Genomic DNA, 22419 nt, shown 5'->3' on the forward strand with positions numbered 1-22419 from the left:
CAAATATAAAGGAAAATACGGAAGTTATATCTGCGCAGACACGGAAGTTGATCGTGTTTTTTTTCATTATCATCTTCAAAGAAGAGTGTGCGAAACACGATGCAAAGTGTCGATAAAGCACACGAAACACGCGAGGTAGATTTGTCTGCAGCCCCAAGAGGTGTATGGCTTGTAAAGGCAAGTGAACTAAAATGTCAGTGTTGAAAGTAAAGTTTCTCTCAAATAAAATATTGTGTGAACTGTGAGGTTAATCATTTTGCGGCTCTTGCACTGGTCCAATATGACTGTAACACTAAACATAGGAGTCACTGTATATTTTATATAGGATACAGCCGAAAATAAGAAACTTGCTAAGTATCTTACCTACTGCACTTAACCGTGCGCAGCTTATATTAGCGTTTAGTATTGGCTGTGGCTTCACGGATTTCGCGTACCGCTTCAATCATAAGGGCTTGTTGTGTCACTCAGAGACCATATGCCCGTATCTGAAATTGTGTCAGGCTCAAGGTAGGAAACTGATTACAACTAACTCTATTGGTAGCCTGTGAAGTACAGTACTCCCGATCCAAGTGCAGAATGCTGTTGTGAAAGCCTAGTGATAGGGAAAAGGTGCTTACCTTACAGCGTAAGCTTGATGAAGGGGAGATCGAGAACGTAAGCTTCAGTGGGTTTCGTCTGTTCAGTCGGCTGTCTTGTCTCAATCTGTCGATTGTCACCTGTCACATTTGGCAGGTAAGTTGATCACGTGCCTCGATCACACCCGGAAACATACGAGTAACATCGGGTGGCCAATCCGATGTAACCCAATGTACGAGCGTGGAAGCACCAATCACTACATTGGGTTACATCGGATTCCTTTTCCCTATCACTAGGCTTTCACAACAATACAATATATACTCGGACCCCATGGTACCGCGGCATTCATCGTATCGCGGCATTTGTGATTTCCGATAGTTCACGCGGGACACGCCTCATAGCGACTGTCTATTAATGCAAATCAGTAACCAGGAAGTGCTCACTTCGTAAACAATTTCAATTTCCTCGGAATGTTCCGTCTGCTGTAAGTAAGGAGTTATTAATCCGTTGATACATATACTTCTGGCATCTGTTGTAATATTGCCTTACCCCCATCTATCAATGGCCAACGATATAACCCGCAGTTCCCCAAGTAAACTTTCTCTATCGACCTGAACTAGATCATCTGCATATTCATGGCGACTAATGAGGTAACGGAAGTTATGTAGTCCGCACATTTTTTCCCGCTCTGTGCCCAGAATCTATTAGGAGATCATAAGGGCCATAATGCCAAACTTAGAAATACGTTCTTCACTAGTAACCAAAAGATAAATACATACCTTAGGCATACTAGGAGTGCTTTTTATATATTCATTGTTGACTTTTAACATTTTTCCATTTTGTGACAAATTATTGTCATCCAATTCTATTTAAACAATCTTAAAATATCATTACTGATATTTTGATGTTGACCTATAAAAATATTTTTCTCTTGCTTTTCGGTAAATATGCATTGAATACCTATTGCTGATAACACATTTAGAATTTTACTTGTGCTGTCTTTGCACTTGTCTGGACAAATCACTGATGTCTGGCATGATCATACCAAGTGGTTGGTAGAATTATGTCCCCTTTTTGTCCAATTCGGACCTCCATACACAACTTTTCTCTGTACCGCGATACAATGGAGTTATCTCCCTTGTCAAACAGAGCGCGAGGCCCGGCTTTTACTCGGAGCTACTGATAATGAACTTTTATCAGTAAAATATGCATTGTTTGATAACATGAATGATATCTGATACAGAGAACACGAATACTCATAAAGGTTAGTGAGTGCATTTAGTTCCGTTTAGCGTACATGACAAGTACCGCGATACCCCGAGGTTGCAGGCTACCCTGCAACATGTACAACATGTACAATATAACCTCTGGCAGAGAATATATATTAATTGTCTACAAATTGGAAAATTTGGAAGAATGATTTTGGATGATAAATAAAATCTCACACTTGTTGATAAAAGTGGGAAAAATCCTCGGCAAGCCTCGAAATTTTTCCACTTTTATCAACTCGTGTTGATATATTTGATATCAAAAGACACTTGGGTGAGATTCTCTATATAACCTACAGTCTACACCAGTGGTCGATAATTCATTGTAACTTACAATCTACATCTGTGGTAGAATTCATTATGCCATAACCCGTGAAGTTCCAGGGTAGAATAGGTCTTCAGCAACATTTGCTGCAATAGGTGACTATGCTTGTCGTAAGAGGTGACTAACGGGATCAGACTCTCTGACTTGTTTGAAGCATTTCATCGTATCCTGATTGTGTAGATTGATGCTCATAATCACAGGATTAATTATTTACAGACCACCGTCATATTGCTTGAATATTGCTTGAATATTGCTGAGTTTGGCGTTAAACAAGAAACACACAAACATTCTCTCAACCTGACTTACGTTTCACATTCAATACACTTGACGTCTCAGCACCAGCAACGGATGGTATTGCAACCATATTCCGCAAAGTGGATGAAGTAGAAAAACATTGCCTGGATTTTCGACTTTTACAGATTTTGTCAAGCTAAATGTTGTACTACAAAGGATAATATATTAAGAACCATACAGTTAGTCATTCTAATAATGATTACGGGGGATTATTAATTTTAGACCCAAATTATCATAGATATTCCTACTTGCCTCCAGGGGCACAGGTGGCCCAGTTGTCTAGGCGCTGCAGTTCGCTGTGCAGAGTTGCATCCCTTGGGCACGCCAGTAACCTATGATGGTGGGTTTTTATCCCGGTTCGCCCCCATTATGTTGATAGTTTTGTCAGCAACATATCTGTGCTCGTGAGTTTTACCGAAGGGGTAACGTCTAAGACCTGTATCACTAAGACACAACTCACTCACTCACCTAATTGCCTTCATTTGGGGTTGGCATCACCTACCCAACACGACTAACGCAAAGGATCACATACATGTGAGATCAGCGAAACTTCAGTCACATCCAGCGACAGTTACTGCTAAAAAGCACAACACAAACTAGTGCTACAAACCCAGCTCACTACATTTTATAGCATGTGTGTGATCATCTTCCCGAGGCAAGTGAGTTAACTGACTATAAAAGTCCAGTTTCCACCCTTGCCGAACTAGGCTGGTATTATGGCTGGTATAACGAGTCTATGAATAGTCCAATCAAAATCGCACTCCGAAATCGAAATCCGGTTCGTAAAGTGTCATGCAGATTTCGGTTGAGTGCAGGATTTGCAAAGCATGTGCACCGTTAACTCGTTGTCAACAGATATTTTCTAAATCTTTTCATGCTTTTAATCAAGGTGATCACGTGATTTGATGCACCTCGCGATGTAAGACTCGTTTTATCACAATATAGATCTTGATTATCAATCAGATCATCTTGACTGGGCGCCACCGTTTTGTTTGAAGCAAATGCAAGTGATACGAGAGGTTGAATCTGATAGGTCAATAGGAGAGGCATAGAAAAGACATAACTTGTAATAGCCACTGGTGGCACTACGATCGACCCCAGGAATTCCAGCCTAGTTCGAAAAGGGTGGAAACTGGACTTTTAAAGTCAGTTAACTCTCTTGCCTCGGGAAGATGGTGTCTGATATATTTCACTCTAGTTTGTGTTACAGAGTATTGAAAAATCTCATTCCGGTTTTGAGTGTTTTACTATTTATCCCCTGCCGCGCGAAAGCGCGAAGCGGGGGATATAGTATTCACGACCGTCCGTACGTCCGTCCGTACGTCCGTACGTCCGTCTGTACGTCCCACCTGTTTGTTGCCGCGATATCTCAAGAACTAAACACTGGATTGTCTTCATATTTGGAACTATGGTGTATATACAGACTCCACAGACACCAGTCGGTTTTGGTGACCTTGATCCCATTTTCAAGGTCACAGCAGACAAATCTGCTTTTAGAGTTGGAAAACGGTGTTGCCGCGATATCTCAAGAACTAAACACTGGATTGTCTTCATATTTGGAACTATGGTGTATATACAGACTTCGCAGACACCAGTCGGTTTTGGTGACCTTGACCCCATTTTCAAGGTCACAGCAGGCAAATCTGCTTTTGGAGTTGGAAAACGGTGTTGCCGCGATATCTCAAGAACTAAACACTGGATTGTCTTCATATTTGGAACTATAGTGTATATTCAGACACGGCAGACACCAGTCGGTTTTGGTGACCTTGATCCCATTTTCAAGGTCACAGCAGGCAAATCTGCTTTTAGAGTTGGAAAATGGTGTTGCCGCGATATCTCAAGAACTAAACCTCTCGATTGTCTTCATATTTGGAACTATGGTGTATATACAGACACCGCAGACACCAGTCGGTTTTGGTGACCTTGACCCCATTTTCAAGGTCACAGCAGGCAAATCTACTTTTGGAGTTAGAAAACGGTGTTGCCGCGATATCTCAAGAACTAATCGCTGGATTGTCTTCATATTTGGAACTATAGTGTATATACAGACACCGCATACACCTGTCAGATTTGGTGACCTTGACCCCATTTTCAAGGTCACAGCAGGCAAATCTGTTTTTGGAGTTGGAAAACGGTGTTGCCACAATATCTCAAGAACTAATCGCTGGATTGTCTTCATATTTGGTACTATGGTGTATATGGCGGGGGATATTTCGTCACTCTGTGACAAATACTTGTTTGTATTTGAGGGCAGACTTGTGAAACAATATTGATTATGTCACTTTATACTTTACACATTCTAGTGATTAACTTTACGAACTACTTGGCGTGAGATTACATTGCATGGAGGCTGTCAGTGTTGTTCCACTTACTGATTATTAATTATGTGAATATAGATATTGTGTGTTATGTTCAAAATTGATTTCTTCAGGTTCCTAAGTATCTGTCGGAAAGATGGCAGAAGGCGCAAGGAGGCAGTGAGGTGGGCAAGCTGCGGATCACACGACCAAAGTGAGTGGTGAACTTCATTTGTTTGTTTGTTTGTTGGTTGTTGAACTTCATACTTGTAGTTGTACGATATGTTGGTGACCTTTTGTGGTATTGTCAGTGAAGTCTTTGAATTTAGTAACTCAGAAATTTGTGGTTCCATCATAATTGAGTAATTGATCATAATTAGATCTGGACAGTCAGAACGATTATCTCCCCTGTCATCATGATTATTTCCCGTCATATTGATTATCTCTCCTGTCATCATGATTATCTCCCGTCATATTGATTATCTCTCCTGTCATATTGATTATCTCCCCTGTCATATTGATTATCTCCCCTGTCATCATGATTATCTCTGTTCTGTTGCGATAATTACCCAGGACCCATTTGCTACGATAGCTTCGGTTTAGGCTGAATTTGAATAGCACACCGTTAGAATTAATTAGATCTAGTCATCTAATCAAATTATTCTTAAGAAACCAGTGCTGTGTTAGATAGAAAAGCAGGGATTTGTCTAGCCTTGTTCAAAGGCCAATATTCATCTGCATCAAATTAGATTAGAATTAAACTTCTCCCAAGTCCTGCTGTTATGGTTAAAACTAATGTTATGGCTTTGTAGAAGTGGCTTTTCTTTTACTGACAAACAAGACCAATATAGATGAATATATAATATGAAGTTTAAGATCATTGCATTGAATACAATATTAGGGGTAGTCGGGTAGCCTAGTGGTTAAAGCGTTCGCTTGTCGCGCCAAAGACCTGGGTTCGATTCCTGACATGGGTACAATGTGTGAAGCCCATTTCTGGTGTCCCCCGCCGGGATATTGCTGGAATATTGCTAAAAGCGGCATAAAACCATTCTCACTCACTGAATACAATATTAAGATTCTTTGTGAAAATACTTGAAATTTAGGATAATAAGAACTTTAAAAATATCCCAGTTTGCTTGCCAGTGGCACTGAGTTTGGAATCCGAGACAAATCCCTGAAGGGTGATGGGGATGCTGCCGTCACTTCCTAAACGAAACTGTGGCGGCGAATATGCTAAGACTAGAGATATTATACCCTGGATTATTGAGAATGGATTCTGTAAAATTATTACAACCAGGGAACAGAAACAAGCAAAGTTTGAGATACCATTGCATGATGAAATACATTTATTGGTTGAGGTGAAACGATACATTGATGCACTGTGAGTTTTCATGTGATGATACAATACATGATACATTCTTTTCTGTATCGATACAAGACGATACACTTGCGAAAATAAATTATTTGTTACTCATTAATTATTCCCGGTATTTTTGTCCGTTAAATGTCACAAAATGTGTTGTATTTAGCGTTTCAAGGTCACTATTGCTGCTTCGAACATGTGTCTGCAGCTAGCTTTTCCTTTCGAACCTGCTCTGAAATATTTATAGGCAAGAAGTTTCCACGTGATTTGATGTAAATATGCATACTGCGATTCATGTTGTATCAACTAGGGGTGTCATGATAAATCAAAATATCGATATATAATATTGCTATTGGTAAGCACTTAAAGTCAATAAATCAATTGTTAAATCAATTTCCGATCAATAGTATTGATTTCAGTTAGGAACATCGATAGTTTCGATTGTACATGCAGTGCTGTTTGTTTTTCTTTTGATCATGAGTGGTAGTAATTAACACATGGTAATGTGGAAGTTTCTTTTTCTTAAATTATTAGGGTAAAGAAAAAACCAAATCAGTCACATCTCAAACTTTACTTTTTATTTGTTGTTATGGTTATCACATTCAAAGGAAACTTCAGTTCCAAGGTTTAATTCAGCTCTAAAATTCATCTAAAATAATACACTGAAAACTATCAATATTTATTGCAATAGTTGCTTGCAATATCAATAGTTATCGCAATAGTGATTTCCAGACCAATAGTCACCCCTAGTATCGACCTATGTATCATAACAAATATCATATAGTGACCTTGCTGGATCATTTCACACCTATGTATTGGCAGATGTACTAAGCTAAATTTGAACAAGATCATAAAAAAATGATACAAAATGTGAGTGAGTGAGTATGTTTTTACACTGCTTTTAGAAATATTCCAGCAATATCATGGCGGGGGACACCAGAAATGGGCTTCACACATTGTACCCATGGTAACCATGTTGGGAATTGAACCCGGGTCATAAAAAATGTAAAGAATCTATTGTTCTCCTGTTAATCCAATCCTGGACTGAGCACTGGCTTGTCTATTCCAAACACTTGTATTGTGATGTTACAGAAGTCCTGGCCTAAAGCCTGATGTCATGTTCTCCTCCCACGAAACAATGATGAAAGTCGAACCTGGACAAGCACAGGCGCCACGAGACCATAAGTTTGTTCTCACTGGCGTCGGTGTTCAGAATCTGGTGGTCATGTCACAGACACCCATATTTGCTAAAGGTGGGTTTACAGCTTCACAAACTCAAATATAGACATGTTTGGGTACAGTAGGCTCTGTCCTCCCTTTACTGTGCCAGGATCTGCTGATTGTGAATATAACTGACACGAGACTGAAGACCTCCACCCCCAAGATCCCCCATCGTATGTCAGGTACATCACCTCTTTTGTGGGTTACACCAAAGTAGTAAACGTCTTTGGTCTGTGTCGAAGATTTCCTGCAATCTCATTAAAATCAGATCTTAGTTCTCGCTACCGCTAAACAAAGATCTGAGGACATCCCATTACGGGTCACGTCAGCCCGACCTTGCGCAAACTTTGACTGACGAACGGAATGATCAATCAGAAGGCAGCTTTCTCGTGCTTTACGGCACTAATTTCAAATTGGCGACTACGCTTCGCAACATATTTTGACAAATTCTCGATTACAAATTTGAAACCTGAGCAAAAAAACATCCCGGAATGGCTAATAGATGGTCTAGATTGTATGGATTCAGTCGTTAAACCCGCAACTATTGTTCGGAATACCCCATGTTAAAGTTTTCAAGGTTGTATGATTAGAAATCACATTCTGACTGTCACTATCATCATCTGGTAAGCGACGCTCTGTTTAGTCGGATGAAAGGTCGTTCTGAAGTGACCCCTAATGGGATGTCTTCAGATCTTAGTTTAGCGGTAGCGAGAATTAAGGTCTGATTTTAGTGAGATTGAGTGTTTCTGCTGGCTTTTGAAACTGCCTGTACTGATGGACTAGCAACTCTAAAAATGACCAGTCCTCCCTAATTTGACGTCATCTCTGAAGTAACTTCGTTAGATCTACACATCATTCACACAAAGTTCAGTCACAATTTTCTTGTTTCTTTTTAAAAATATTTTGAGACAAGTCGCTACAAATATATTTAACCTCAAAGCAAAGTGAAATGTTATTTCCTTGCGCTAAAAATAGACAAGGGAAACCCTGATGGTAACAGACAAGCTGCCTTCGTTCGAAAAATCTACTTATATGAATATCGCCGATGTTTCATTCAACAACAAAGATTTATCAGGTACTTTATTTGCTGGTCCACAGGGACTGACAGTCACATGAATTACCGATCCAAGCCTAATTTTACCGGTAAAAATGTGGTAAATATTGTTAAAGAGAACACTGGTGTCACTTTGGGGGTGGTGAGGTGAGGTGAAATGGGGTTTAACGTCGCGTCCAAGATTATTGCACTTATGTAGCAACGTGCATGTAAGTGTGTGTGTTTGTGTGGCTGCTTGTACTAGTCCGGACTGATGCCGATTTATAGTGCTAGCCCACTGAGATACCATGCCGCAGTTTAACATGAATACCCCACTCAGACACAGTATACTGACTCCGAGCCGACCAGTCCTTGCTTTAGCCCCTTAATGCCGAGCGCCAGACAGGGTAACAACAAGTACCATCTTTTAATGTCTTTTGGTATGACGCGGTCGGGGATCGAACCCCGGACCATCCGCTCTCCGGGCGAACGCTCTACCACTAGACCACGGAGGTCGTCGGTGGCACTTTCGGCTTTTTGCTATCACACTTAGTGTCAGTGACATGCAATGAAATGAATATTTCTCAAGTTGTGAGTTTATATCTTAGCAGCGTAATACCTTGACACTGTGGTGAGTATTTGTGAGTTTTGCTTACTGTTAGTAGCTTAGTCGACAGGTATTTTAGCCATTTTCTTGTTGCCATGGCTACATGGCCAAAATGTTGCCAATGTGATGAAAATATGAAGTCACCTACTTCATCACTTTATGTTGACTTGTTTCAGATGGAAATGGTGCAACAAAGGAAAAGGTTGCAGGTATGTGTCTTTACAAGGAAACAAGCTTACCTCTTGTTTTGTGTTTGTCCTACATTTACCTGACAGTAAACTATGTTAATAACGAACACACTTATAAGTTATAACAAACTGACGGATATAATGAATTGTGTTTTTGCTGTATAGTTTATCATGTAAAATTGATGGATATAATGAACACGTTTATAACGAAACAACGGATATAGCGTTCTTACTTTGTTCGTTTCCGGAGCGTAACTCAAAAACCGTTTAATAATTTCTTACAAAACTTTGCATGTCTACCAGGCACATACTGAACTGGTGCCTTTTGATATATAGCACTTTTATAAAGTTTTATTGTTTATGTTTCCATGACAACAAGTTGGATTTAAGTTTTAATATAGGATTGGTTTACTTAAGGAGTATAACAAATAAACTGTTAAATATTTCCTTGCCAAACACTGCATGTCTATATGTAAAGCACATACTGAACTTGTGCCATTTGATATTAAGGAGTTTTAGAAATGTTTATTTTAGAATTTCCATTGCAGCTATTTTGACATGGGCTAAGAGAAATGTTGGGTCAGTTACCTGGTTTGGGACCATAATGTGTTAAAATGGGCGGGGGATATAGATGACTTTGTCAACTATACGCTTGTATTTATAAGGAACTGTTAATGTCTGAGTTGCTCACTTGGGTCTCAGGCAGTGACTTTTGAAAATATAGTGTGGGCGGTGTTTTTTTGTTTTTTTGTTTGTTCAAACAAGTATGAAACAAACAGTTGTGTACCATTAACCTGGGAAAGGTCCTCCTTACATAAGGGAGCATACAAACTCCTATTGCCACCATGACCATAACACGAGATGCTCAGTAAAGCAGTGCGCATGTAAAGGGAAGTAACTGTGTGCAATATGAATCGCATTGTTTTTAAGTATTTAGATTTTTTGATTTTTAAAAAAATGCAAATAAAAATGAAACGTGTGGCAGACTTTATGATGATGCGGGTGTAAGGCACTTCAGTTTGCTGTGTAGAGTTGCTTCCCTTAGATGTACCAGGAAATCAGATGAAGATGGATTTTCTAATTGACCTCTCAGCACTATAAACTTGCTTATTGGTGTCATCAAAGTTTAAAATAAAATTTATCAATTTTTGAATGTCTATGTGTTTTCAGTAGGATGAAAACTACATTTTGTGTTGTTTTGTCTGTGAATAATGAGGAAACAAAGTCCCCACCCCACCGCCATATGTATGCCATGTTTAGTCTGAGGTGTCTGTTTCAGAGAGGGTGGCAGTAGAAGGCAAGGTGCTCCAGCGAGCAGAGTGTCGACCTATCGCTGATGACAACTACAACAAACTCAAGAGGTGAGTGAGTGATATCTTACAAACAGCACTGGCTGATTGTAAGATATCTGAGGAGGAGTTTCGTTTAGTGTTGTCAGAACTCACCAAATACAGCGAAATGAAGCAGGAGATTCGATCAAATTCTCGTAAGACCAGTGGTATTAGCGAAGACGAGAAAAAAAAGTTAATAGAACAGGGAAGACAACAAGCGTGTCAATTATTCCGTGCCAAAACCAAGGAACTGGTTGGAGATTAAAAATAGATTGTTTACTATCGTTGGATCACATTTAAACGAATGCTTACATTAGTAAAAATGTTGAAGGCTACAGTTAATTTTATCCATTATTAATTAATATTGATGATTCTTTTAATACAAATCATGGCGATCGTTGAATCATGTCATCATTTTGACATAAAAAATTCCCTCAGTAGTAGCAGTATAGGTATATAAATCTGGCTCTAGTGGATGTGGTCCCGAACTGTCATTGTCTATACTACTATCCTCACGAAACGAACGAATGATTGGACGGATGGACGAACGAACGAAAGAAAGAATAATTGGGCGATATGATATGCGTAATAGCCTGTGGCAGTGGTGTTATGTTGAGTCACCACTGCGCCGGAGCATGGGTTCATGCAATTCGTAAGTAGTACTGTCACGGGGAACTACTTTTTGCTGGCACCCATGTTCAGGGCATGTTCGGTGATGTTGAGTTCAGGGTGAAGAGATGGTCAGCCCCAAATTAAAATAAGAGCTTCTCATCTTAAGCTGGGTTAAAGCGTTCGCTCGTCACGCCGAAGACCCGGGTTCGATTCCCGACATGGGTACAATGTGTGAAGCCCATTTCTGGTGTCCCCCGCCGTGATATTGCTGGAATGTTGCTTAAAGCGGCGTAAAACCGTTATCACTCACTCACTCACTCATCTACAGCTGGACCTTCACTTTCAAAACACAGCTGGGTTATCTCCTACTTTTAGCTCATCCATCCATTACTGTTATGCAGACTCGTGAAGATCCGGGTTAGGTTTGGTCTTCGGCAACCAATGCTTGTATTTAGAGGCAACTAACAGATTGGTTGGTCAGACGCGCTGACTCAGTTGATGCATGTCATCGTGTCCCAACTGCATGTTTCGATGCTCATGATGTCAATCACTGGATTGTCTGGTCCAGATTCGATTATTTACAGACTGCCGTTGTACAGCTGGAATATTGCTGAGTGTGGCGTTAAACAACAAACCAACAACCAACCATCATATCCCAATTGCATGGGTTGATGTTCATGTTGTCAATCACTGGATTGCTGGTCCAGCCTCGATTATTTACAAACCGCTGTTGTTTGGCTGGAATATTGCTGAGTGTGGCGATAAGCAACAAACAAACAAATACAGCTATGCAGAAGTACACTTACATGTGTCGGCAATCGATGCTGATGATATCAATCACTGGATTGTTTGGTCCAGACTCGATTATTTACAGACCGCCGTCATATAGCTTGAATATTGCTGAGTGTGGCGTTAAACAACAAACCAACCAACTGTAGTAAAGCATTCTGTCTTGTTCCATGTGAAGACTTCACTGGGAGATCCAGAACAAACCCAAGAGGGAGGTGATCCAGCTTAGCGGAGTGGTCCAGTCCTACAAACCCCGGAGTGCCTACGCTTCCCTGGTAGGTCAATCTAGGTCTACATTGTGCTGTAGGGCTGGGATGAGTCCAAATTTACTACCTGGGTACCGACCCCCTATTACCCGACCCTACCCGGGTACCCGTGAATATTCCGGGGTAGAATAGGTCTTCAGCAACCCATGCTTGTCGTAAAAGGCGACTAACAGGATCGGGTGGTCAGGCTCGCTGACTTGGTTGATGCATGTCATCTATCCCAATTGCGTGGATCGATGCTCATGATAATAATCACTGGATTGTCTGGTCCAGACTCAATTATTTACAGACCACCGTCATATAGCTGGAATATTGCTGAGTGCGGCGTTAAACAACAAACAAACAAACAAACAAACAAACTATCAAACTAGGTGGATGGGTGACCGTGTTCGGCAGCTTGATTCCCGAGAGTTTCTGGGGCTCTGGTCCTCCCCCACACTGAAACACATGAAGCACATGTGGTGTCTCCTTAGGCAAGTGACTTTGTTTGAAATATGCAGCATTGCCTCTGTTCACCCAGCAGTGAAAGGGTACCTGGTAGGATGAGATGGTAGTGTGCCAGTAAATCTTCGAGTGCCTCATGCAGCAATTGGTTTGTATACTCTCCAGGGGGCTGAGAATGGAATTTGATGCACTCTGGGTAATAATAATGTAGTGACATGAGTGTTCACTAACGGAAGTCGACCCTTGAAGATCCGGGGTAGAATAGGTCTTCAGCAACCTATGCTTGACGTAAAAGGAGATTATGCTTGTCATAAGAAGCGACTAAAGGGATCGGGTGGTCAGGCTCGGTGACTTGGTTGATGCATGTCATCGTATCCCAATTGTGTGGATCGATGCTCATGATTTCAATCACTGGATTGTCTGGTACAGACTAGATTATTTACAGACCACCGTCATTTTGCTGAGTGTGGCGTTAAACAACAAACAAACAAACAAAACAAGCCACAGAATTTCACTTCTCCGAAGTAATGGATTCAGCTAAAGTTTTGTGTGGATGTTTGTTACTGTAAAGGGGTTCAAGTGTGTTCAAGTGTGTTCAAGGTATCAAAACTGGAATTTCAATATGGCTGCCGGGTAGCCATCTTTGATTTAATAAGAACAACCCAGACATTAAGTCTGTTAGGTGGTCACTGTATGTAGTTTGAGGTAGTTTGAGGCTTCTTTGTGTGCATGTTTGTGACGTACTGTCATGTTTCTACAGGATGGCGATAAACGTAAAAAGGAGGAGAGCAAGAGGTCAAGGTTAGATCGTGAGAAGGTGCAGGACATGCTCTTCAATGCATTCGAGAAACATCAGTACTACAACGTCAAGGACCTTGTCAAGATCACCAACCAACCAGTGGTAGGTCTCATCTGTGGATCACATCCCTTTGTTCATCTTTTGTGTCACAACCCTAAGATTGCATTTGTGGTCACATTTACTCACATCTGTTTGACATTGACTCACATCTGTTTCACTTTTACTCACATCTGTTTCACTTTTACTCACATCTGTTTCAATTTGACTCACATTGACTCACATCTGTTTCACTTTTACTCACATCTGTTTCACTTTGACTCACATCTGTTTCAATTTGACTCACATCTGTTTCAATTTGACTCACATTGACTCACATCTGTTTGACATTGACTTACATCTGTTTGACATTGACTTACATCTGTTTCACTTTTACTCACATCTGTTTCAATTTGACTCACATCTGTTTCAATTTGACTCACATTGACTCACATCTGTTTGACATTGACTCACATCTGTTTGACATTGACTTACATCTGTTTCACTTTTACTTACATCTGTTTCACTTTTACTTACATCTGTTTCACTTTTACTCACATCTGTTTCACTTTGACTCACATCTGTTTCACTTGGACTCACATCTGTTTCACTTGGACTCACATTGACTCACATCTGTTTGACATTGACTTACATCTGTTTGACATTGACTCACATCTGTTTCACTTTTACTTACATCTGTTTCACTTTTACTCACATCTGTTTCACTTTGACTCTCATCTGTTTCACATTGACTCACATTGACTCATTGTATCCCTTTGGCACGCCCTAGTTCGCCCTGATTTTGTTACTAGGTTTGTCAGCACGGCTGCACCATACCTTTGCTCTGAACCTGCATCACTTCGGGCTTTCCTCCCACATCAAGCTGTAACCCAACTCACTCACTGTTAGACCCAGTTACCTCCCTTTGTTCAACCTATTATTTTCGATTGACTTTCCCGTCAAGAGCTTGCAACATTTTTGAATGGGGAATAGATCTAAAGAATTCCACTTGTGTCGTTTCAGCCATACCTGAAGGAGATCCTGAAGGAGATCTGCACGTACAACATGAAGGCGCCGCATCGCAACATGTGGGAGCTGAAACCAGAGTACCGACATTACAAGGAACAGAACACCTCATAGCACTAGCTGCTGGACAACGTCCATATTTATGTAACTGACCCTTGGAGATATCCTGGGGGTATAGGCACGACCCCATGCTTGTCCCATGGGTACATTAGGAGTGTTATCTCTGCCCATGCTTGTCCCACGGGTACATTAGGGGGGTGCCATCTCTGCCCATGCTTGTCCCATGGGTACATTAGGGGTGCCATCTCTGCCCATGCTTGTCCCATGGGTACATTAGGGGGGTGCCATCTCTGCCAATGCTTGTCCCATGGGTACATTAGGGGAGTGCCATCTCTGCCAATGCTTGTCCCATGGGTACATTAGGGGAGTGCCATCTCTGCCCATGCTTGTCCCATGGGTACATTAGGAGTGCCATCTCTGCCCATGCTTGTCCCATGGGTACATTAGGGGGGTGCCATCTCTGCCCATGCTTGTCCCATGGGTACATTATAGGAGTGCCATCTCTGCCAATGCTTGTCCCATGGGTACATTAGGGGTGCTATCTCCGCCCATGCTTGTCCCATGGGTACATTAGGGGAGTGCAATCTCTGCCCATGCTTGTCCCAAGGGTACATTAGGGGGGGATGCCATCTCTGCCCATGCTTGTCCCATGGGTACATTAGGGGGGGGGGTCGTCTCTGCCCATGCTTGTCCCATGGGTACATTGGGGGAGTGCCATCTCTGCCCATGCTTGTCCCATGGGTACATTAGGGGAGTGCCATCTCTGCCCATGGCTGTCCCATGGGTACATTAGGGGGGTGCCATCTGTGCCCATGCTTGTCCCATGGGTACATTAGGAGTGCCACCTCTGCCCATGGGTACATAAGGGGTGCCATCTGTGCCCATGCTTGTCCCATGGGTACATTAGGAGTGCCATCTCTGCCCATGGGTACATAAGGGGTGCCATCTCTGCGCATGCTTGTCCCACGGGTACATAAGCGCTGTCATCTCTGCCCATGCTTGTCCCAAGGGTACATTAGGTAGCTGCCATCTCTGCCCATGCTTGTCCCAAGGGTACATTAGGGGAGTGCCATCTCTGCCCATGCTTGTCCCATGGGGACATTAGGGGTGCCATCAACTCCCATGCTTGTCCCATGGGTACATTAGGGGCTGTGACATCTCTGCCCATGCTTGTCCCATGGGGACATTAGGAGTGCCATCTCTGCCCATGGGTACATAAGGGGTGCTATCTCTGCCCATGCTTGTCCAATGGGTACATTAGGGGAGTGCCATCTCTGCCCATGCTTGTCCCAAGGGTACATTAGGGGAGTGCCATCTCTGCCCATGGGTACATTAGGGGGGTGCCATCTGTGCCCATGCTTGTCCCATGGGTACATTAGGGGACTGCCATCTGTGCCCATGCTTGTCCCATGGGTACATTAGGAGTGCCATCTCTGCCCATGCTTGTCCCATGGGTACATTAGGAGTGCCATCTCTGCCCATGCTTGTCCCAAGGGTACATTAGGGGACTGCCATCTCTGCCCATGCTTGTCCCATGGGTACATTAGGAGTGTCATCTCTGCCCATGCTTGTCCCATGGGTACATAAGGAGTGCCATCTCTGCCCATGCTTGTCCCACGGGTACATAAGCGCTGTCATCTCTGCCCATGCTTGTCCCATGGGTACATTAGGTGGCTGCCATCTCTGCCCATGCTTGTCCCATGGGTACATTAGGGGGGTGCCATCTCTGCCCATGCTTGTCCCATGGGTACATTAGGGGAGTGCCATCTCTGCCCATGCTTGTCCCATGGGTACATTAGGGGAGTGCCATCTCTGCCCATGCTTGTCCCATGGGTACATTAGGGGAGTGCCATCTCTGCCCATGCTTGTCCCATGGGTACATTAGGGGAGTGCCATCTCTGCCCATGCTTGTCCCATGGGTACATTAGGGGAGTGCCATCTCTGCCCATGCTTGTCCCATGGGTACATTAGGGGAGTGCCATCTCTGCCCATGCTTGTCCCATGGGTACATTAGGGGAGTGCCATCTCTGCCCATGCTTGTCCCATGGGTACATTAGGGGAGTGCCATCTCTGCCCATGCTTGTCCCATGGGTACATTAGGGGAGTGCCATCTCTGCCCATGCTTGTCCCATGGGTACATTAGGGGGGTGCCATCTCTGCCAATGCTTGTCCCATGGGTACATTAGGGGAGTGCCATCTCTGCCCATGCTTGTCCCATGGGTACACTAGGGGGGTGCCATCTCTGCCCATGCTTGTCCCATGGGTACATTAGGGGAGTGCCATCTCTGCCCATGCTTGTCCCACGGGTATATTAGGGGAGTGCCATCTCTGCCCATGCTTGTCCCATGGGTACATTAGGGGGATGCCATCTCTGCCCATGCTTGTCCCATGGGTACATTAGGGGAGTGCCATCTCTGCCCATGCTTGTCCCATGGGTACATTAGGAGTGCCATCTCTGCCCATGCTTGTCCCACGGGTACATAAGCGCTGTCATCTCTGCCCATGCTTGTCCCACGGGTACATAAGCGCTGTCATCTCTGCCCATGCTTGTCCCATGGGTACATTAGGGGTGTGCCATCTCTGCCCATGCTTGTCCCATGGGTACATAAGGAGTGCCATCTCCGCCCATGCTTGTCCCATGGGTACATTAGGAGTGCCATCTCTGCCCATGCTTGTCCCATGGGTACATTAGGGGAGTGCCATCTCTGCCCATGCTTGTCCCATGGGTACATTAGGGGAGTGCCATCTCTGCCCATGCTTGTCCCATGGGTACATTAGGGGAGTGCCATCTCTGCCCATGCTTGTCCCATGGGTACATTAGGGGAGTGCCATCTCTGCCCATGCTTGTCCCATGGGTACATTAGGGGAGTGCCATCTCTGCCCATGCTTGTCCCATGGGTACATTAGGGGAGTGCCATCTCTGCCCATGCTTGTCCCATGGGTACATTAGGGGAGTGCCATCTCTGCCCATGCTTGTCCCATGGGTACATTAGGGGAGTGCCATCTCTGCCCATGCTTGTCCCATGGGTACATTAGGGGGGTGCCATCTCTGCCAATGCTTGTCCCATGGGTACATTAGGGGAGTGCCATCTCTGCCCATGCTTGTCCCATGGGTACACTAGGGGGGTGCCATCTCTGCCCATGCTTGTCCCATGGGTACATTAGGGGAGTGCCATCTCTGCCCATGCTTGTCCCACGGGTATATTAGGGGAGTGCCATCTCTGCCCATGCTTGTCCCATGGGTACATTAGGGGGATGCCATCTCTGCCCATGCTTGTCCCATGGGTACATTAGGGGAGTGCCATCTCTGCCCATGCTTGTCCCATGGGTACATTAGGAGTGCCATCTCTGCCCATGCTTGTCCCACGGGTACATAAGCGCTGTCATCTCTGCCCATGCTTGTCCCACGGGTACATAAGCGCTGTCATCTCTGCCCATGCTTGTCCCATGGGTACATTAGGGTTGTGCCATCTCTGCCCATGCTTGTCCCATGGGTACATAAGGAGTGCCATCTCTGCCCATGCTTGTCCCATGGGTACATTAGGAGTGCCATCTCTGCCCATGCTTGTCCCACGGGTACATAAGCGCTGTCATCTCTGCCCATGCTTGTCCCATGGGTACATAAGGGGTGCCATCTCTGCCCATGCTTGTCCCATGGGTACATTAGGGGAGTGCCATCTCTGCCCATGCTTGTCCCATGGGTACATTAGGGGAGTGCCATCTCTGCCCATGCTTGTCCCATGGGTACATTAGGGGAGTGCCATCTCTGCCCATGCTTGTCCCATGGGTACATTAGGGGAGTGCCATCTCTGCCCATGCTTGTCCCATGGGTACATTAGGGGGATGCCATCTCTGCCCATGCTTGTCCCATGGTTACATTAGGGCTGCCATCTCTGCCCATGCTTGTCCCATGGGTACATTAGGGGAGTGCCATCTCTGCCCATGCTTGTCCCATGGGTACATTAGGGGAGTGCCATCTCTGCCCATGCTTGTCCCATGGGTACATTAGGGGGATGCCATCTCTGCCCATGCTTGTCCCATGGGTACATTAGGGCTGCCATCTCTGCCCATGCTTGTCCCATGGGTACATTAGGGATGCCATCTTCGCCCATGCTTGTCCCATGGGTACATTAGGGGGGTGCCAATTCTTTCCATGCTTGCCCAAATGGGGATTCAAGGGTAGAATAGGTGCCCAATGTGTGTGCTATAAGTTCTTTTTCTGCTTTGACACTGTTGGTTGCATGTATCATTGTACAGACTGTCAACCACTGCTTACCCTTTTGATCTCGGTGGCCAAGTGATCTTAGGTGCTGAGGTCAATGTGCAGAGTTGCCTCCCTTACACATGACAGGAACCTATGATCGTGGGTTTGAATCTCAACTCGATCTCATTGTGGTTGCAGCATATGAATTCAACATGTTCAACCCGCAGGATGTTTTTATGGCAAATAGTTTAAATCAAATAAAGTAATAAAATTAGACAAGTGAACAATTACAGAAATAGAGAATCTCACCCAAGTGTTTTTTCATATCAAATATATCAACACCAGTTGATAAAAGTGGGAAAACTCTGAGGCTTGCCGAGGATTTTTTCCACTTTTATCAACAAGTGTTGATATATTTGATATCAAAAGACACGAGGGTGAGATTTTATTTATCATCCAACATCATTCTTCCAACTTTTTCAGTTTGTAGAAAGTTATAAGCAGTGTCTTAAGTGTAAAAAGCACTACTAACAGCAGCAGTAGCAGAGCCATTAGTGATGTAATTTGATTGTGACGTCATGGTAACCAATGATGTCACAATGGTCTGCAAAGCCTTGTGATGCAATTTCATTGCAGCGATATCTACAGTATAGATATCGCTTGATCTCACCCAAGTGATATCTCCTGTGGGAGCCAGTTTTGGATGATAATATGTAATATTCCAAACCTTTTCATAATTGAGTCTGGGCCAGGCCAACTTGTTTTGTTCTGGGCACAGAATCAGGGTATGAATACACACAATTATATCTTCCCGAGGCAAGGGAGTTGACTGACTATAGTTTCATCCTTACCGAAGTAGGCTGGAATTATGGAGTCATATTTTGGCTGTACTAACGTGTCCATGCATTGTCCAGTCAAAATCGTGTGACAAAATTGACATGCAGTTCATAAACAGTATGGTTACTGCTGTACAGATATTTTTCAAATCTTTTTTTGTTTGTAATCGAGGTGCTCAAGTGATTTGTTGCACTTCGTGTGGTAAGACCTGTCTTATTTCAATAAAGATCTTGAATGGCAACACCTCAGAATGAGTTGCCATATTTTCTTTGAAGCGTATGCAAGTGATATGAGAGGTGGAATCTGATTGGTGATTAGGGACATGGAAGGGACAGAGTTCATAATAGCCACGCAACAAAAATAAAAACATTGCTGTGCAGAGTTGCATCCCTTGGATGTGACAGGCACCAATGTTCATGGTTTGAACTTTTGATTATGTGGAAAACTTCTGAGACCTGCATACTTTCAGGCTTTCATCCCATAACTAGCTGACTCACCGTGATATAACTGGAATACCGTTTACAGCAGCATTAAATCCAATTCCCTCACTCACTCATTCATCCTGACCTAGATCAGAAGCATTTGAAATACAAAAAGTTTTTCCTTTTTCTTTTAGTTGAAATTGATAATACCCTTTTCATTTTCTGGAATTCCAAGCATGTTAAAATGTTCATTTCTACTTGTCAGATTTACTTGTAAGTACACCCATGAAGATCAGGGGCAGAATAGGTCTTCAGCTTGCCCTAAAAGGCGACTGTGCTTGTCGTAAGAAGCGACTTACGGGATCAGGTAGTCAGGCTCGCTGACTTGGTTGATGCATGTCATTGTATCCCAATTGTGTGGACCGATGCTCATGATGTCAATCACTGGATTGTCTGGTCCAGACTCGATAATTTAGAGACCGCCGTCATAGAGCTGGAATATTGCTGAGTGCGCGTTAATCAACAAAAACAACATAAACCTGTGGGAACACTTATGACTTGCTTCTTATAAACATCACAACATTTATTTTCCAAAAATATCACATTATTTCTTGGTGTGCCATACTGATTTTAACCATGATACAAGGAATTTTGTACCCTGACCTAGGGGGCCACGGGTGGCCCAGTCGTCTGTTCAGACTTGCGTCCCTTGGGCATGCCAGAAACCTATGATTGTGGGTTCTAATCCTGGTTCGCCCCGATTGTGTTTCTAGGTTTGTCAGCACCATACCCGTGCTCATAGGTTTCACCGAAGTGGTAAACATCTGAGACCTGCATCACTTTGGGCTTTACTCCCACATTAAGCTGACACGTTGTGATATAACTGGAATAATGTTAAAAGCGGTGTTAAACCCAAATCACTCACTCACCCTGACCAAAGCATGAGGCACTAGAGGCGTGGGGTAGCCAAGTGGTTAAAGCGTTCACTGGTCACACCAAGGCCTGTGTTCGATTCTCCTCGTGGGTACAATGTGTCAAGCCCATTTCTTGTGTCCCCTGCTGTGATATTGCTGGAATATTGCTGAAAGTAGTACTCTCATTCGCTCACTCTTGAGGCAGGGGGGATCATTCTGCCCCTGTCAAACTGAATGATTGATAATTGTCTTAAATGGTATCTACCCTTTTGACTTATGGATTAAAAATGTGCAGTATAATTATATTTGCTGATACTGTTCATTTGCGAAATTTCAAAATATAATCATCTTCTTCTCAAAGGCAGACTAACTCATTTGCCTTCTTACAGATATGAAATAACATCAGTCCTGAAAATATTTGTAAATGTTTTTAATTTTCCCTCCTGCCACAGGATTTGATGAGCGAATCTGTAAAACATCATCCAAATGTTCTGAAGAACCATTGCCATGATGCCAAAATAATCATTGTGTGGTTAAACTGTAACATGAACATATTATAGTGGAGACAATCCTGTATGTTGTATTCCACACAAGGGAGATTTTGTTCATATATCGTCATGCTTATGTGAAAGTGATTGTGCCATTTCATTTTGAGTATGTAAATTACCCTTTGGGGTTCATTGGAGAGAATTTTAAGTTTCATTTTGTAAATTAAAGCATTGTCCTGAATTGACAGTGTTTTCTTGACTTTTTGCTTATATTGATAGAGTGATCTCGGGAGCCTTTGTAGTTGATATCACATATCAGTATAACGTTAACAGAACAAGACCAACAGGTTGACTTTTCATTTTGAAAATTTCAAAATGGCCGCCACAGCAGAGTGGAATCCAGCCTTCAGACCAAGCTCTTCTCCCTTGAAGTTACTGAAAATACTGCTTTCAAATGCTCAGAGGATGTTTATACGATCTACCTCTGAAATGAAGTTTCATTTTGAAAAAATAACATTGGCTGTGATGCCGTTCTGACACATGAGACGTTTGCCCGGAGGTTGAACATCTGCCCGGATCCAGGGTTCGATCCCTGGCTGTGTAATACCAAAAGACGTTAAAAGATAGTACTTGTTGTTTACCTGCCTGGTGCGGCGGAAGATCCAGGGTTCGATCTCTGGCCGTGTAATACCAAAAGCCGTTAAAAGATAGTACTTGTTGTTTACCTGCCTGGTGCAGCGGAAGATCCAGGGTTCGATCTCTGGCCGTGTAATACCAAAAGACGTTAAAAGATAGTACTTGTTGTTACCCTGCCTGGTGCGGCGGAAGATCCCGGGTTCGATCCCTGGTCAAGTAATACCAAAAGACCTGTCTGGCGCTCGGCATTATGGGGCTAAAACAAGGTCTGGTGGGCTCGAAGTCAGTATACTGTGTCTGAGTGGGGTATCTCAGTGGGCTAGCACTATAAATTCGGCCTTAGACCGGACTAGTACAAGAAAACACACACGCACACACAC

General features: G+C 43.4%; 1 protein-coding gene across 3 annotated transcripts; it reads left to right on the plus strand.

The window, feature by feature from the left end:
* The first annotated feature begins 45 nt into the window (after positions 1-45).
* LOC124144045 (general transcription factor IIF subunit 2-like) lies at positions 46-19137 on the plus strand. 3 transcript variants are annotated; one of them, XR_007218525.1, is made up of 9 exons: positions 46-177; positions 4895-4974; positions 7219-7379; positions 9164-9196; positions 10455-10536; positions 12086-12182; positions 13378-13518; positions 14476-14692; positions 14775-19137. XR_007218525.1 is itself a non-coding variant. In XM_046513267.2 (8 exons), the coding sequence occupies exons 1-8, from the start codon at positions 100-102 to the stop codon at positions 14590-14592; spliced, it is 789 nt and encodes a 262-aa protein (XP_046369223.1). In that variant the 5' UTR covers positions 46-99; the 3' UTR covers positions 14593-19137. The 3 variants fall into 3 exon arrangements, 1 of the variants encoding a protein (XP_046369223.1); XR_007218524.1 differs by having other exon boundaries at positions 14476-15073; positions 15405-19136; XM_046513267.2 differs by having other exon boundaries at positions 14476-19137.
* Positions 19138-22419: the final 3282 nt, after the last annotated feature.

Source organism: Haliotis rufescens, unplaced genomic scaffold, assembly GCF_023055435.1.
Source record: "Haliotis rufescens isolate VD_foot unplaced genomic scaffold, xgHalRufe1.0.p SCAF_52, whole genome shotgun sequence".
Lineage (NCBI taxonomy): Eukaryota > Metazoa > Mollusca > Gastropoda > Lepetellida > Haliotidae > Haliotis > Haliotis rufescens.

Bases quoted from the DNA above. Each gene is read 5' to 3' on its own strand.
- LOC124144045 (XM_046513267.2), top strand. From the start codon at position 100: ATGCAAAGTGTCGATAAAGCACACGAAACACGCGAGGTAGATTTGTCT. The intron at 12,183-13,377 runs GTAGGTCAATCT...ATGTTTCTACAG, and splicing joins GGAGTGCCTACGCTTCCCTG to GATGGCGATAAACGTAAAAA. The intron at 13,519-14,475 runs GTAGGTCTCATC...GTGTCGTTTCAG, and splicing joins AGATCACCAACCAACCAGTG to CCATACCTGAAGGAGATCCT.